The sequence below is a fragment of the Silene latifolia genome, chromosome 2, assembly GCF_048544455.1.
Source record: "Silene latifolia isolate original U9 population chromosome 2, ASM4854445v1, whole genome shotgun sequence".
Taxonomy (NCBI): Eukaryota; Viridiplantae; Streptophyta; class Magnoliopsida; order Caryophyllales; family Caryophyllaceae; genus Silene; species Silene latifolia.
The window spans coordinates 181,799,577-181,813,111 of record NC_133527.1 but is presented as its reverse complement, the minus strand read 5'-3'; the positions used below and the strand labels follow the sequence as shown (position 1 = coordinate 181,813,111).

Here is a 13,535-nt window from a genome sequence, read left to right as displayed (position 1 = left end):
TGCTCTATTAGAGCATTATAAATAGTGTGATTCTATGTGAATCACATACAACGAACAACACACAACTCAGAAACGATAAGACTATAATCAATGCGGTTAAGCTCTTTGTCATGTTGGAGCTTTGGGACTTGGGGTGTGAATATATCCGGTGACTCTAGTAGCCACTGACATCGATCATCGTACCTATTCCGTTACTAAGGTACGTATATTTCATACACCCTTAAAAAATGACACATACAAATTGAAGTGTGCTTCATCTTTTCATCCTCATGCGCCATTAATCGAGATCAACTTAATTATTTTTTCGTTTGTGATAAATTATTTATGGTAAATTGGAATGAGTAAAAAGTCGCATTGGAAATGGGTAAGAATTAAATTAGTTAACATATTTAAGACTTTCTCTTATTTTGTGTAATTAGACTGAGTCATTAATATTCAACCAAGGATATATGATACTTCGTCGTTGAACAAATCTTTAGTAAATTTGCCTTAATTACGGCCCATAATCTTTAGTAATTTTGCCTTAATTACGCCCATAAATAGACTTTTCATAAATTCTGCTCGGACTGGTGTGTAGCTTCGTCTCTGCTCGCTAAGTTGTTAAGAGATTATTCTTTTGTATTCTCTCTGTGTATTTTGTGACTCATTTATCGTTGATTGTGGTTTAAGGTTACTCTTTAATTTCGGGATGATTTCCTTACATAATGTTGTGAGACAGATTAATTTCTAGTAGAAATATGGTAGAAATTTTCTACCATATGATTACTTGAAAAATAATTCCCACCATATAGTTAAACTAGGATTGGATAATCCAAAGCAAAATGATTGGAAAGAACAAGAAATTGGAATTCCTTAAATATTGTCTTGGAAAAAATTATTCCCTACATATTACTACTTTAATTTCTAATTATAGTTATGATAAAAGAATTTTAATTATTTTTATTTGTTTATGTGTATTAATATTACTTTTTTTGGTGACGAGGGAACCACAACTGCTACCTTTAAGGCTTTAATGTGCACTGGGTAAACTCTCGAGTATATGTGATAACCACTCGAGGATGACATGCTCAAAGTCTGTAGAAACAATTTTTCATGACTTGATTTATATTTTCTCCGGCGTTTTTTTTGCAAATAAGTCACTCATCAAGTGTTCAATGTAATTTAAACTAGTATTAATATAAATAAAATATTAATATTAATGTACATAAATAAAAAATAAAATATTTTAAATTCTTTTATCATAATTGTAATTTTTTTTTTTTTATTATATATATCACATTATATGTCTAATAATCAGAATATATATTATACGTAAATATGTCTTCTTAAAATTTAAAAATAAACAAAAACTAAAGTAGCACAATATATAGGGAATTATTTTCTTAAAAGACAATACTTAAGGAAACTTCAAGTATAATGTTCTTTCCGATCCTTTTGCATTGAATTAGCCAAGGCTAACTTAACTATATGGTGGGAATTACTTTTCAAGTAACCATATGAGAATTAATTTATCTCACAACATTATGTAAGGAAATCTCCCTTAACTATATGGTGGGAATTACTTGGCTTCGGGTCGATATGCGATGGATCGTCGCAAATCAGATTCAATGGAATTAAAAATCCAAGCAGTAACGAGAGCGTTCGTGGAGCGCCATGTCTTGAACTCCACTGCTGATTCCGCGGGTTTAGAAATTGAACCATCGATGTAACCCAATTTGTCTTTAGCAAGGAGGGCAAGACGGAAGGCGCGAGACCATTCATCATAATTATTACCATTGAAAGCAACCTGTGTGATGTTGCTTCCCGGATTTTTGACTTGAAGAATCGAGACAGTTGATGATGATTGGGAAGGAACGATTTCAGTGTTTGTCATGATGATAGGGAAGACGAGAAGAAGAAGATGACGGCAGATAGATTATAAGAGAAAAGACCTAGCTGATACCATATTATAATTAGAGGATTGGAAGAAATTATATGAATATTATTACGTTGAATCCATTGTGTTTGTACAAATCTAATACTCGAGATTATATACTCGACTATACAGTGTGAAAGCGGAAATAAAAGATTATACAACAACTAGAAAATCGACTTAAGAGAGGCAAAGAATAGTTGCCTTATTTACAAGATATGAGACGTTGGAGGCTCGTGTAAGTACTCACATTGTATAGTATTAGAGGTTTATGTGATCGACAACTTGTTGAAGTTTGTCGTGTTTTACCCTTGCTTGAGGAGATTGATCTTTGTTGGGTTTGTGCCTTGATTCTGTTAACCGCCGCTTCGAATAACTCTTAAACGGTATCCGTATCTGTTATTGGGCTAGGTCTGTCTTGGGCCTTTATTAGGTCATTCTGTATTAGGTTTAGAGAGTATTATATAAACTCTCTAAGCCTTTACCTAGCAGTCATACCGTCTGAATCATGTCCCAAAACTCCTCACATATCAATAAAACTCTCTCCCTTCTGCCCTGTGGACGTAGCTAACACACCGTTAGTGAACCACGTAAATCTGTGCGTTTGTCTCTTTATTGTTCTTTTATCAGCTCTTTCTTGCTTCTGTTATAACAATCTTAGTTTGAATAACTTGAGTGATGAGGGTAACGCGGGTTTAGCCCAACATTTGAAATTTTTGAGAAAGATTAATTTGACTAGAAATGAGTTGATCACTGATAAGTCGCTGATTGCGCTGATTGCATTATCTGACCGTTGTTTGAATCTTACTTATGTTAAGGTTTATTGTAAGTTTGTAACCCATGAAAAAGAGTGTGATGTAATTCTGGGAACTCGGTTTATTCATGAAAAGACCGGAAATTGATAAACCACATCTGAATAATTTAGAGAACTTCATAATAAGACCAGAACAATTCATAGTTGAGAATTGCTCTTTTTACCCGTCGGTAAGGAATGCTTTGACGGGTGCTTTTAATCTGGGATATGCGGGTAATTTCTCGTATATAACGAGCTAAAGTGGCTACCGAAACGGGGGAGCTTTCTAATTTAAATAAGGGGGTAAAAAACAAATCCCCTTAAGCCGTTCAATTCAGATAAAAAGTGAATTGGAGAAATTCCGTCGAGAATAAGGGAAGCCTCGATCTTTTTTTCGACCTCCGCCTGTTGCTTGCTTATATGCGAGGTCAACAAGAGTCTTCATGGAAAACTTTTTAAAGACAGAATGGGGACCTAGCCTATCCAAAACCAAAAGTTGCCTTCATCTAAGGTCGTCGGTATTTGATTTGGTCAAATTCAAAGTATGCCGAAATTTATGTTGTTTGCTTATTGTTTTTTTAAGTTGAGATATGAGATATTTCTATTAAAGAAAATAAGTTACTTAGATTTTGAGTACCATATTAAATTCACGGAAAAATTTTCTCTCAAAAGAGAGTTTCTCTCAACAGAGTACCCTAACCCTTCAACTTGTTTACCTACTTTCGTCCCATGCCTAACCTATCCACTACCGCCTCCCTTTCATTCCTCTTCACCGCCTAAATCCGCCTAATTCCCCTTCTTTGATGCGTTGTTAAGCATGCAACCCCTTTGTATTGACAACTCACCTTCCACTTGTTATCTTCCCACCTTTTAAAACACCCTCTGCCGCCGTCTAAGCCCAAACCTGTTCATACCTTTCCCTTTCCCTGTTTTTGTTCCCCTGATTTCATACTTCCCTTTCTCTTAAACATGGCCTCTTCATCTACGCCAAATCTCTGTCAATCTGGTGTAGGTATTAAACTACCCTTATATCTTTGCGCGGACTTTACTGATGTCGATTTCTCAAAAGCTCTCATTGCCAAAATCCTTGATCAACGTTTCTTGGATGTTTTTCGTCTCTATGATCGGATTTCAGAGCACTGGAAGCTTCAAGGCTCTGTTACTATTCGTGCTATGAAGCCTTATTATATTTTCAAGTTTTCCTCTGCTGTTGACCTTGCATATTTTCGCCTGAGACAAACTGTGAACATCGAGGGCAGCTTGTTCGTGTTTAGGTCGGTTTCCCCTTCGACTGTTCCTGACAACTTGCTCTTTCATGTTGTCCCTCTATGGATTCGTGTGCACCATCTTCCTATTCAGTTACTGAATACCTCTGTTGCAGCTTTCCTTCTCTCACATGTGGGAGATATTTGTGAGGAGGAGTCATATCCCTCACTGCTTCCACATCGAAACTTTGTACGTGTGAAAGTTTGGGTGGATCTTTCAAAACCGCTCATACCTGGATGTTATCTTGCTCTTAATGACAGAGAGCATCAGTGGATTGGATTCTCCTATGAAGGAGTTTTCCGTTTCTGCAAAACTTGTGGTCTTTTGGGCCATCGTGTGTCGTTTTGCCCCTCGGGTAAAGTACATGGTTCTCGTGGAATTCAAGCCCGACTGAATGAGCTTACTGCTCGTGGTCTGCAGGTGTTACACGGCCCTCCTGGGTCGTCTTTTTATAGTCCTGAGATCTTTGGGCTTCCTCCTCGTCTTCACTATTTAAACTCTGACGTTCATACTCTTTCATCCTCGGACCCTGTGCTTGTGGATTCTGGTGGCAGTTCACCGGTGTTTTCTTTTTCATCATCGACATCAGATGATGATGATAATGATATGGACTATACTTATCCTCCTGATGCTTGTGTCCATGAGGACGAGTCTCGTGAAGTATTGCTTGAGAACTTCCCACTGATACGAGGCTCTGTTTTGCCTGGACCTTTTACTCCTGAGTGTTCTCCGTTTTCTGTTGCTGGACATTCCCGTGGGGGCCTTTCCTCGTTTGAGGTTGGTGGACCATCTCATGGTGGTGCACCACCTCGTGCTAGGGAGGTTTCCCCGTCTTTTCGTATGAGTGTGCCTGAGGAGGAGGTTGACGCCACTCTTGAACTTGGTCTAGCTGAACCATCGACTCCTCCTCGTTCAGTTGATGTTAGTTGCCTTTTTCGTTCCCCTGCTGGTACCGTTAGCCCTCACCATCATGCTTTGGACTCTTTTGGAAGAACGGTGAAGTTTGTTTTTAAGCGTAAGGTAGGGGTTGGTTTTAATTTTTACAGCCGTACTCGTTTTAAACGTTCTCACAAAACGAGTGTTATGGATTTGGCTGTGGACACGGTTTATGAACCAACGCCCATTACCTTACTGTTGGGAAACTTATCATCTGAGCCTTTCCTCTATAGGCAGCCTGATTTGCTAAGTTCGTGCTCTTTGGTCTCACGGTTTAAAAGGCCTTTCTCTTCCTTTCACTTTTCGGTTCCTGATTGTCCTGTGTCAAAGAAACCGCGCTTGGATCAAGGTGGTTGTAACACCCCCATATACAGAGGAGCCTTAACTAGACCTTCCTTAGCATATAAAGGTACTACCATCTCGGTTGCCCGAGGATAGTAATAATCAAATGTCGATAAAAGAACTATTAAGTTACTTTACAAGCCATCTATCCAACTAATGATATAAAAGATACAACTCAAAGACTACTTGCTATAATTATTAAATCTCGTGGCGACTCATCCCCGCCCCGACTCCGGCCTAGCGACCACATCAACATCAACACTGCTAAGACAGATTTGCTCACCATAGGGGATCACGGCAGACACATAAACAAACAAGACAACCACACAAGGTCAGTACTGAGATAAGACACAACCAAGTTAACCACAACTTACAAAACAACCCAATACAATCAATCACAATCAGATACTCCACTCCATCTCCGTCACCGACTGTCCACTGGACCAGCCCTGCCAGTGGGGGACCGCAGCCGTTCCTACCTAAGCCCCGCTCATCATACCGAGCGATAACCCTGTCCCATTAATGTGCACATCCCCTTCCGTGGCGGGTTCCACGAAGGGCGAAACTAGGGCGTGAAGCCACTCCCGCAAGCGACTCCACTCAGCCGAGAACGCATCTCGAGAACCACAGACAAACAATCACAATCACAATCGTTTACATACCGTCACACAACCGCAATCACAGCACAACAACAACGATACAACGATCGACACACTAGACTATCTATAGAAACTGAGTAGGCGAACCTACCTTTACGCAACCGCAACCAATCCACGCCGACACATGTCATAACCAGCAACCAAGCAAAGCCTATAAGGGCAAAACAACTATCTATTACTATCAAGCAAAACCCTAATCACAACAATGAGAAAAGTGATGATGATTATGACATACCTATAAGGAGACACCCGGCAAAAGACCGCTACCCGACTCAAGCTACGCTCTCCTAAGGCACAAGGACCTTAAAAGGGCTTCCATGGAGGTTTTGTGGTGAAGGGAAGGGAAAGAGGTGACTGATGGATGGAAGAAATGAGGCGGAAATGATTTGTGGATTTAACAAAACGCGATATAAAACCCTCGCTGCAAACTCGATACTCGATCGAGTACCCAACCTACTCGATCGAGTAACCCCCTACTCGATCGAGTAACTAAGCTACTCGATCGAGTAGCCTCTACTCTATTGAGTACCACTCCCAACTCGTAACCCAAGATAACTTTGGTACGTCTTTCTAGGACTATTCCCGCTCCCAAGGTTGGTCAACACTGGTCAAAGGATCTCCAAAAGGGCGGGTATTACAGTGGTCCTTTGTTTTTTATTGATGGACCATTTCTAACGTTTGCTCCTTTTTCTTTGTCCAGAGATGATGCTGTAGTTCCGGTTTTAGGTCTGGCGGCGGACCGTAATTTGCCACTCGTTTACCAATGAAGATCTTTTGTTGGAATTGTAGGGGGCTAGGATCGACGGATGATCCTACAATTCCTTTTCTATATCGAAGCGTCCACCAATATCATCCGTCCATTTTGTTTCTTCAAGAAACCATGATTTCTTTTGACTTGGCTTCATATAAGACTTCTCATCTGGGCCTGCCTAATTGTTGCGGTGTTGATTCAGTTGGACGTAGTGGCGGCCTCCTTTTGCGATGGGATAACTCTCTACAAATAACTACTTTATATATAGAACCTCACTTTATATTATGTAAATTAGTAATCCCTATGACACCTTGTACAAATAATGTAATATATGTAATATTTATATATGGTGAAGCTCGGTTTGAATATCGTCAATCTTTATGGGATCGTATCTCTTCCCAGGTTGTGAAATTTTCTCCTTTGCTCCTCATAGGTGACTTTAATCAAATTGAATTGTTTGCGGATAAGTTTGGAGGTTCGGATTTCATTAGGGGTCAGGGTGATTTTACGGCTTGGAAAATTCAAAATAGTCTTATGGATGTTCCTTTTTTTGGACCCCGGTTTACTTGGATGAATAGTCAGTTTGATGGCAATTTTATAATGGAACGTCTTGACCGTGCTTATGCTACTCAGGATTGGTTTACTCTTTTTCCATCAGCTTCCATTTTGCATCTTCCTATTCTTGTCTTGGATCATGCACCTATACTTCTTTCTTTAAGCCCCGATTCTGAACCACGTAAACGACCGTATCGTATTGACAACTGGTGCTTATCCTATCCTGAAGTCCATGAACTAGTTTTAAAAGTTTGGGAAACTCCTTTATTTGGGTCTGAGATGTTTGTGGTGTCCCGTAAACTTGCCACAGCTCGGCGTGCAATCCTGCAATGGGTTATCAATCATCGCATCTCTCAAGGGGTCAATTGGTCGGAAATAGAAGCTGATTTGGATTTATCTGCTACTCATATAGTTGACGAAATTTCAGCATCAGCTTTTCTGCACCTTTGATCCTCTCGCTTACAATTGCTTCGAGATCAAAGACAATACTGGGTTCAACGCTCAAAGGTCAAAAGTGAGATTTTGGATGGGTTTCCTACACGCTTCCTTTATAATCGAGTGAAATAAAGATCAACCAAACATCGTATCATTGCCCTTCGAACTACTGATAACGTATGGTTGGAGTCCCCCAACGATATTACTGAGGAGATTGTTACTTACTTCAAGCTTTTGCTAACCTCTAATACCGCTTTGGCTCCTGCCTCTCATGTGGAATCTTTGCAATCTTGTTTTGATGGTTTAACTTTTCCCAGGCAAGGATCCTTTGAATGCTCTTTATTGCAAGAGCCTTTCAAGGAAACTGATGTTATGACTGCTCTTCGTGGTATGGATGCATCAAAATCCCCGGGTCCTGATGGCATTACACCTCTTTTTTTCCACGCTTTTTGGCCACAGATAGGCCATTTAGTGACCTCGGCAATTCTTCGGTTTCTTAATTCAGGTGTCATGCTAAAGGAATGGAACAATACCATCATTGTTCTAATACCGAAAACTGATAAACCGGAGTGTGTGTCGCAATTTCGACCGATTAGCCTATGTAATGTCATATACCGTTTGGCTTCAAAGTGTATGGCTAATCGTCTCAAGCTGGTAATTCCTTCTCTTATTTCTGAATCCCAGCAAGCGTTTGTTCCTGATCGTCTCATGTCTGATGGCTGCCTTATTGCTCATGAGATAATGCACTACATTAACAAGACTAAGAAAGGAACAAACTATTACTCTGTCATCAAGCTAGACATGCATAAAGCCTTTGATCGTGTATCCTGGAATTTTCTCATGTCAGCCTTGGATCTTTTTGGTTTTCCAATTTCTTGGCGTAATCTCATTTGGGAATGCATCTCCACTGTGACATATAGTATCATGATTAATGGCAAACCTTCAGCTTCTTTTCATCCCTCTTGTGGGTTACGACAAGGAGATCCTCTATCACCTTATTTATTTATCATGTGTATGGAAATTCTCTCTCGTCAACTTCAGGCAGCCGAGTCCCGACATCAACTAGTTGGCCTCAAGATTTCTCAGTATGCTCCGCCTTTATCGCATTTGTTTTATGTTGATGATGCTTTTATTTGCTGTAAGGCGACGCCTGCTTCCTTTGAGTCTATTCGGGATATTTTCCGTGATTTTGAAGCTGCCTCGGGTAAGATGATTAATCTTCAAAAGTCTTTTATTAAATTTAGTCCAAATTCGCCAGCTGATTTCAAATCCCACATGACATCTATTTTGCGTATGAAAGATGCTGATTCCTTTGGTACTTACTTGGGTGTTCCGGTGGACCTTCCTAAATGTAAGAAGAATGCTTTTCATGATCTCCTGGACAAGATTACTACACGTATTTCGTCATGGGCATCTCTTCATTTATCTCAGCCTAGCAAGTTGGTTATCATTAACTCTATCTTGATTTGTTCGTTGGTCCATATTCTTGCTGCTGTTCCTCTACCACTTTCAGTCTCTAAAAAGCTTGACTCCTTAATTGCGGCCTTCTGGTGGAGTAAGAACTCTTCTCACCGATCAATTCACTGGCTCTCTCAGCCACACTTACATACTCCAAAGGATACGGGCGGTCTTGGTATCAAATCAGTGACCGTTCTAAGTCAGGCCTATCTCTTGAAGAATTTTTGGCGCATCCATCATATACCTACTGGTATTCTTGCCAAATATCTCGCACCCAGATATCGGAAAGATCTCCCTATTCCTTCTCCGAAGTCCAAGATCTCACAGCCATCTTTTGTCTGGCAAGGACTTTGTAAAGTTGCTGCAACTTGCTCTGAAGCTATGGCATGGAAAGCTGGCAATGGCAATTTAATTAATCTTCTCACTAGTCATTGGGTACAAGGAAAGAAACCAGGTGTTCGACAAGATCAGAGTTGTCACTCTCTTGCACTTTCAGATTTGATTTACGAGAATGGCTCATGGAAAACACCTCTTATCTTTCGTATCTTTGACACTTCAACTGCTAAGGCTATTTTGGCTATGGAACCACCCCTACTTGAAATTGATGACTATCTGTATTGGAAATACACTGAGGATGACGCCTATAATATACAATCGGGCTACAAGTATCTTTTACCTAAACTTTCACCACGACCACCACAGTTATGTGTCTTCCCATGGAAATTGATTTGGCTAGTCCCGTTCTCAAACAAATTCCCCCTTTTCATTTGGCGTCTTGCCCATCACATCATCCCAACAAAGACTGTTCTAGCCCATAGAGGTTTTAGCCTTGATACTTCATGCCCGTTATGTCGATCGGGTACGGAGACACCTGAGCATTTGTTCCGTTCATGTGATGTAATTCAGCACGTCTGGAGGGCTTCGTTGCTTGGGATTCGATCTATGGCTAACTCAAATGTCTCTTTTATTAAATGGCTTGCTGATCATCTGTTGTATCTTTACCGCTCTTCATCAACAAGTTTTGATGGTTTACTGTACTTCTTTTGCGTCTTGCGATCCATTTGGCTCACTCGCAACTCCATTGTTTTTGAGAATGCTACACTTACGCCTGTACGCATACTTCGTCTAGCAGAGACCTTGCACCGGTCCCACTTAAGTTTATCTTCTCTTTGTCATGAAGAATTTCAATCACGGCGAATTTCCAACTTGGCAGGTATGTATCCACCGACTTCGAGTGCTACGGTCTCTTATTTGATCTCCATTTGCAGGAGTCCTGTTCAGGATGGATATGTGGCTTCAGTTGTATCTGGCTCTTGCTTGCCTACGATCTTCCACTTGCGTGCTTCCTCTTTTTTCGCGGCGACCTCTCACGTTTTGCACCAGTTTATGACAAGTCAAGCGGCTTCTTTCACTGATACTGCTTTTATCATTCATCACAAAAATTATGTTCAGTTCTGGCTTCTCAAAAGCCAGTCCCAATTGATGTGCGTAATTCCCTGCGTGGAATTCGCACCTTCCTTCGTTCACGACGTAACTGGTCGGTTAGTTTAGCTACTGGTTAGTTTCCTGTTGTACTTGTATTTGTTCTGGACCCTTCTGTTTTCTTTTCTTTTCCTTTAATATATGGTTTACATTTGTCGAAAAGAAATGAGATATTTCTCATAATTTACAATTGTAGGCCACAAAATAACGAATAGAAAAACCGTTTCTCACAATTTATGATTTTTAGAACAATTTAATAAGCTTAAAAGGCTTAACTTCACCATTACAAAAAGCTTAAAAGACCTCCTTTCGGCATTTAAATAAGGGATCGAATACCACCACTGTAGTTTAATAATCTGTATACCAAAAAGTAACGGATATGAAATGTCCTAGTAGAAACAATTAGTCTCACTTTAGAGGGGTAATATCCGTCTAAAGTGTAGACGGTAATCTGTCATCACTTACATAATTAAACAAACAAAAGAGGAGGGAGCCAATTACTAAATGACAAATGAAACAAATTGAGAGTGAATGATCAAGTTGCTCATAAAGTCATTTTTAAAATAGAAAGGACAACAATTGACTGAGATACTCCAAAATGAAAAATGACAACAAATGACCGGGATGGAGGGAGTATATAAAAGAAAAATATAATTTCGGCTCGGATCCGGTATCCAAATGTTTTAGTTTTAATATCCATATCCGATATGGAATCAAATTTAACTTTCGGTTTCCAAATCAAATTGGTTCGGATTATCCGATCCAAATTTAACTTTCAGTTTCCACAAAAAAATAACACGAGTTCTATTGAAATAAAATAAACAAGAAGGGCAGCATGGTCATCCAAGGACACCAACACCAAGGCCAAGGCACACTTGAGTTAAGAAGGAACCCAAGGCAAATACAACAAGAAACAATGAAACATTGCTTAAAAAAAAAAAAAAAAAAAAAAAAAAAAAAAAAAGGAAAAAAGGAAACAGGTGAAGGAAGCACTAGATACGGATGGGATAGTGAGTCAATTGTTGATTGCATGCATTTATGATCTAGTACAAGGAAAATAGGAAACATGTTGAAGGCATACGTTATCGTATCTCGCGCAATAACAATTGCGGCAACATTCAGACCTACCAGGAGTGCACTTTTCATACACTTTCAAGCAAGTGAGAGGGCGGGTATTACTATAGGTATCAAGCATACTATCAAAGAGTGGGCGAAAAGCGGAGGCCGGTTCAGGGGTCGTGGCTAGCATTACCAAGGCGAGCAGGGCCACCACACTTACCACCTTATTCATATATTTCATCTCCATAGATACTATACTATCTAGTAGTATGTATATAGCTTGTGAGTTGTGATTGATTGATTAATTAATTATTACTGTTTTTAATTTGCTGTTTGATTTTTGGTGTGTTTTAATACCATGTTTCACCCCCTTTTTATAGCCTTGCCTCCAGTGCCGCGTCTATTCACGTTGAGGGTGTCAACACTGAGCAAAGGTTAGAAGTGTAGAACATGTCGTCGAAGGAGGGAAGTTATTCTCTCTTTCGGATGTCATCATTCATGGATTCCCTCTAACTTACCATTCTTACTTGTCCTCTAAATCTTGACAAGGACCTTTGAAATTTTCTCTGTTTATTTATTTTTTTTCCCAGATTGCAGGCCGTCGTTTCGACGTGCAAAACTAATGTTAAAATGTGTAAAGAGACTATTTGACTATTTCTAATTGCAGGAATTTTCCAGTTGTATCATTAACAACTACTGTGTTTTTTTGGGGGGTTGACATTTCTTAATCCACCATCTGTACTCATGGAACAACACAACGTCACCGTTACCACCACCGCCATCGCAAAAACAACAATACTAGACATCCCAACACTACAAGAAAAACGCGGCTTACTGACGGCCCTACCGACGGAAAAAAGAGGCCGTCAGAAAACACGGGTTACTGACGGATGTGTGACGGAAATTCCGTCAGTAAAGTTTCCTGACGGATATCCCGTCGATCTATCTATTGCGCGTTGACCAAGTCAAAGCGCCAAAAAGAATCGTGGACGGAAATTCCGTCGAGAATCTTTTAATCTTGACGGAAAATCCGTCAATGCTTTTTTGCGCGTTAAATTGGATGACAAATTGAAATCACTTTACCCTTTTCTCGATGGAATATCCGTCGGTTTTTTTCAAAAAGCGACGGAATATCCGTCACGTGGTCAATTATTAGTGGGTGGTAGTGTGTGACGGTGTCACAATAATTGACCTAGTGACGGATATTCCGTCGCTTTTTGAAAAAATCGACGGATATTCCGTCGAGTTTTACTTTAATCGACGTGTATACGATCCTTGCATTATTTTTCGATAAAGTGAGCGGTGACGGATTTTCCGTCGGTTTAATAATATCTTGTGGAATTTCCGTCCAGATTTCTATTTAATCGACGGAATTTCCGTCGGTGGTTTCTATTAATCGCAACACGCGAAGATTTCCTCCTTCACTTTACTAAAATTCCCCCAAATCAATTAAAATCGCCTCAACCCCTTACCTCCATAAAACCCGACACCACCACCACCCTCCTCCACTTCCGGCGCCACCACCACCACCACCAACACCACCACGCCGTCGCCATCACTATAAGGTAATTAACTTTATCTTTTTTTTCTATTTTCTTTATCTTTTTCCTTCTCCTTCATCCTTCATCCTTTTCCTTCTCCTTTTCTTATTTATCTTTTTTTTTTGTTAATAGTAGGCCGCCGCCGCCGCCAGCCGCCGCAGCCGCCACCACTGCACTTCCTTTTTCATTTTTTTTGGTCAAGTTAATTAGGTATTACTCCTTTTAATTAGTTTAATTAATTTAGATTATTAGTTATTGTTTTAATCCGTCGAGGTTTCTCTTCGACGGATATTCCGTCAATTGTGAAAAACTCGACGGATATTACTCTTTTTAATTTTTTAATTAG

General features: G+C 39.9%; 2 protein-coding genes across 2 annotated transcripts in view; one reads left to right on the top strand and one right to left on the bottom strand.

The window, feature by feature from the left end:
- Positions 1 to 2,787: 2,787 nt before the first annotated feature.
- LOC141643587 (vacuolar sorting protein 39) overlaps positions 2,788 to 13,535 on the bottom strand; it is a 64,501-nt gene continuing 53,753 nt past the window's right edge. Inside the window, exon 13 of the mRNA XM_074452792.1 lies at positions 2,788 to 2,824. The gene's annotated coding sequence lies outside the window, so the exon portion shown is untranslated. The remainder of the gene's footprint in view (positions 2,825 to 13,535) is intronic.
- Positions 3,675 to 10,669, top strand: LOC141641740 (uncharacterized). The gene is made up of 5 exons (XM_074450388.1): positions 3,675 to 5,256; positions 7,093 to 7,547; positions 7,642 to 7,721; positions 7,967 to 10,320; positions 10,560 to 10,669. The coding sequence occupies exons 1-5, from the start codon at positions 3,675 to 3,677 to the stop codon at positions 10,667 to 10,669; spliced, it is 4,581 nt and encodes a 1,526-aa protein (XP_074306489.1).